At 26.0% G+C, this 4,726-nt stretch overlaps 1 protein-coding gene across 1 annotated transcript; it reads left to right on the top strand.

Moving 5' to 3' along the window:
• Nucleotides 1-1,753: 1,753 nt before the first annotated feature.
• LOC145848370 (large ribosomal subunit protein uL11m-like) lies at nt 1,754-2,675 on the top strand. The gene has a single exon (XM_082953876.1). It carries the CDS (start codon nt 1,756-1,758, stop codon nt 2,359-2,361), a length of 606 nt encoding a protein of 201 aa, XP_082810002.1. The 5' UTR covers nt 1,754-1,755; the 3' UTR covers nt 2,362-2,675.
• Nucleotides 2,676-4,726: the final 2,051 nt, after the last annotated feature.

Below are 4,726 nucleotides of genomic sequence, written 5' to 3'. Positions count from 1 at the left end.
AACTATGTTTTTTACAAGTTGATCTTATTTTATAGAGTTTTTTCTAAGCTTCATGATGCTTTTTATTGTTTTAAAAAATTCAAATTATTACAGTCAAAGTCGGGCCGCATAATAGGTTCCCTATGGGAAGGGAAAACTAAAACAGCGAAAAAAGACTATTTCATCTAAAATCTATCTCCTCCTACATTTTTCAAGCAATTTTCTTCAAACTTTCACAGTCTAATCTTTATATAATAATAAAAAAACGTTACTTTGGAATTAAAATTTTTTTTTTGTAAAAATATGTTTTTTTTGAAAAATTAACACTTTTTTTTTAATTTTTGTGATAAAATTTTTACTTTTTAAAATTACTAGAATTCTAAAGTAACGTTTTTTCCTTTTATTATAAGGAACGTTTCCTAAAAATTTGAAGAAGATTGCTTGAAAAATGAAGGAGGAGATAGATTTTAGGTGAATTTTAAAATTTCCGAGAAAATTGACCCCAAAAAATTTGCGGTCCATACGTTTATATTGGAAAATTTTTACAAAAAATTAAATATCTCAAAAGTTAAATGTTATTTTTGAATTCTATAAAAACTGGCTTATAGTTTGTACTTTAAGCTTTTATATAAAAGCCAAAGTTAATTTTAGTAAAAAAATGTTGGACCCCCCCCCCTCCCCTATGGCCTTAAAGTATACACAATAAAAAAAAACAAACAGAATTAAACTTTTTTTGAAACTTTAAACAAAAAATATGCTCAGCAAAACAAAATAGACATAATACTGTCTACAAGTGTACCCTTGGGAAACACTAGTTTAAATACAGTTTTTAAAATACGTTTTCAATGATTTAGATACTAGAAAAAAATAGTACTTCTTACAAATACCAACTAAAATTAAAATAATTAATAATATTCTAACAACTGTTTGAAAATTAGTTTTATTCTAAATTGTTTTCAAAATAATACGTTTTGCTAATTTAATATACATAACTGATGTAACTTATATAAGTTATATAAAAAAATTACCAAACACATTTACGGAGAAATTTTCCCTGTTAACTAAACATGTATGGAAGCTCACTCATTATCCAATTGTATACGTTTAAAAGCCTAAACTAATCATATCTGTTCGACTTTTGTTTCTTTGTTGAGTAGCTAATTAATGTAGTCACAGTATGTTAGTGCTTAATAATTTTAAAAAAGTAATGTGGATATAAGATAAAAATTATAATTTATTTTAACGTTATTCAGTTATTCATTAAAAATTGAAAGTTATTTACCAGAAGTGCATTTTAGTTTCACCATTAATTTCTACCATAGCCTTTTGGTTGGGTTTATTAATTTAGAATACATTTAAATAATAAGTAACTAATATAGAATAGAGTTGAAACAAACAAAATGAAGTATTGATAACTTTGTAAAATTTCTGTGCATAATAAGTGTTTTTTTCATTCTTAATAACAATTTCTTAATTTATTTAGCAAGTTTTAGGTGCTACAAAATTAAATAGTTTATCACTTAAATCACATAGTGTCAATTAAAAAGTGTACTGATAACTTGTATTAAAAATAAATCTAAAAAAAATAAATATAAATATACTTAATACTTACAAATTTTATACTTGAACAAACTACTTTTTGAAATTTAAAAAAGTTTTAAAGCCTTAAAAACTAGCTGAAAAATAATAAAATACTTAATAAAAAAAAAACTTTAATTCATCAATAAATTTTTATAAAAAATAATGCAGTATATACCTTCACTATACATTTTAATAATGGCAACAAAACTTGGAAAAGTATCTAGAATGGCAGGAGAAGTAACAAAAAAAGTTATTAAGCCTTCTTATGTAGACTTGACTGTTCCAGCTGGTGGTGCTTCCGTGGGTCCACCACTTGGTCCTGTATTAGGAGAACACGGACTTCCTATAAATAAGTTTGTAGAGGATTACAATAATTTAACTAAAGATTACAAAAAAGGCATACCACTTCCGACTAGAATTCACATTGAAGGAAAAAAGTATAAAATTCAAGTGTATGAACCATGTATGAAGTATCTTATCAGGCAAGCTGCTGGAATAACCAGAGAAAGCCCAGACTCTGAAGAAATAGTTGGTAAAATTACACTCAGGCATGTATATGAAATAGCACGTATTAAATCTGAACAAGAAGACTACAAAATTAGAAACTACAGTATGAAGAAACTATGTCAGCTAGTACTGACTGAGTGTTATCAACAAGGAGTTAAAGTTGTTGAAGACCTTGATGCAGACGAATATCAACATTTTCTCGAAGTGAAGAAACAAGAAGAAGAGGAAAGAAAGCGACAAGAAGAGGCTGCACTTGCTGAAGCTAGAAAGAAAGTAACTAGAAGAATGAAATAATTTAACTTTCCAAATATAAAATCAATAGTTTTTTTACTAAACGTTTTTATGTTGAAAAGCAATAATATATACTATTAAGAATAATCTTATTTAAAGTGTTGAATGTTTAGTAGTTAAATTATTATTTATGCATGCTTAGAAAACTATTTTTTCCACATAGTTATTAAAAAAATCAATAAAACTTATAAGCTTCTTAAACACTATTTAAATATAAACATAAATAGTCTTTTTCATTAATTTTTTTCTATACTAAAAAGTAAACGTTTTTACACATATTAAGTTTTTAAGTGCAAACGCTACTTATTCTTTTTATAAAATACAGTACACTTTAAAATTTCTTGAAAAGTTGAAAAGTATTAACTAGCATTATTTTAAGTTTTTACTAACTAATTTTTGGTAGAAAGTACTTCAAAAGAAACACTAAAATAAAAGCAAAAACTACTATTTAAAGTTAGATTAGTTCAATGAAGTGTATATATTTTATATTTGGTTAGGATTACTATTCAAAAAATATCATAATGATGTAGTTTCGTAAAAATTTTGAAATAATAATGTTAATTTTTTTTTAGCATACATTAAAAGTATTAACTAATTACAAAATTATTAATAATAGTGAACAAAGTGCACAAAATACGAAATTTCTTAAAATTAGTACTTTTATTTTTGAATGCATACGTTGCTGATTATAAACTTTTCACAAACATTTTTTTATGTCCCTAAATTTTAGTATATATTAAGGAAGTCGATAAGGTACGAACCTTAAACCCAGGCAAAAAATGTATAACTACATTAAAGTAGCGCATTTTAGTTTGATAAATTTTTACAATGAGTAATACTAATAGTTAACACATACTTGTTTGTAAGAAAAATTAGGTTTGTTATAGTTTTTTTTGATGTAATTTTTTTATATTTAAATTATTGATAAACGATTCTGTTTAGGTTCATTTAACTTAATTAGTGTTATAAAATGTTTTAAATTTTCTTAAAATAGAAATATTATCCATATTAAGTGTGTACCTTTTACAGGGTTCGTGCGTGTCAGGCTAAGTCAGGCTAAATCAGTTTTTCTGAAAAAAATTGAAAAACGTCAGGCTAAATCAGTTTTTTATTTAAAAATTTGAGAATCTCGATTTTTCTCAGTTAAAAAGCTTGAAAATTTTTGATTAAAAAGAATTGAGAAATCTTTTTTGAATCAAATTGAAAGGTGAGTTTATTTCTATATATAAAAATATAGTTATTAAAGACAAAATAAGAAAAACAAATGCTTATAATCTTTTGTTGAGTCTTTAAAAAAATTATAGAATTTTTATTATTTTGTTTTGAGTAGATTATATACGTCATAATTATGAAAATTAAAAAAAAAAAGTTTAAACTTTATTGTTTAGTTTAGGGGTGGGTAACGTACGGCCCGCTGGCCGGACCCGGGCCACAGACTGAAAATGACCGGCCCCCGACCGTTTTTCAAACTTTAGTGAGATCCGGCCCGCGAGCGAAGTGACAGGCCCGCAATTTTTATCATATTTTTACAAAACAAATCTGTAAGAATTTGACTTCAAAAAAAGGTGAAAAACTTATTTATAAATTAATGTATACTTATAAGTACACCATTTTGTCCTAATATTTTGTGTTGTTGTAACTTAGTTGAAATATCTTTGTGTCAAATTACCCCAAACAAAATGCTTTTTTAAGTACGATATTTTACATACGTACCTTTGTCAATTACAATGTCAATTCTATTTATAGACATTATTTAAACATCTGACATGTCTCAATCTACATCTTAAGTTGTCAGATATGAGAAAGTTTTGTGAATTTGAAGGGTTCAAAAAAGTGATTAACTGTATCTATAAAATTAGACTTCGGTCGGATCCGAAACTTTTATTTAAATTAGAATCGACCGGATCTCGACTTAAAATTAGCATCCAGTCGGATTCGGATCTAAAAAGTCATTCTTCGGCTGGATCCGGTAAATCACTAATTCGAAACGCTCCGGCCTGCAAAAGACTAAATTTTTCCGGATCCGGCCCGTTGATTTAAAAACGTTGCCCACCCCTAGTTTAGTTCAATAACTTTGCTGTTTGTTCGAATTTGTTTACATCAACTATGTTTTAAAGAGCTTAGTCGGTTGAACTATTTAAATTTATAATTTAAAGTCTTTATACCAAATACTTTTTAGATTAAAACTTTTAGCATTTTATTCATATATTTCACTGTTTGTTTAAAGTTATTAGAGATATTCACAACACTAAAACTTAGCTTTAAGATATAAGTACTAAATTTTTTAGGAGTACAAATTTTAGGTACAATTCATTTTTCTTTACACGAATAAAATATTAAAGGTTTTTTAACTTCAAATTAAGTTTTT

The sequence above is a fragment of the Thalia democratica genome, unplaced genomic scaffold (genome assembly GCF_965202585.1).
Source record: "Thalia democratica unplaced genomic scaffold, ktThaDemo2.hap1.1 HAP1_SCAFFOLD_1357, whole genome shotgun sequence".
Lineage (NCBI taxonomy): Eukaryota > Metazoa > Chordata > Thaliacea > Salpida > Salpidae > Thalia > Thalia democratica.
Note: the sequence above shows the minus strand (reverse complement) of the source record. Positions and strands in the feature narration are given on the sequence as shown.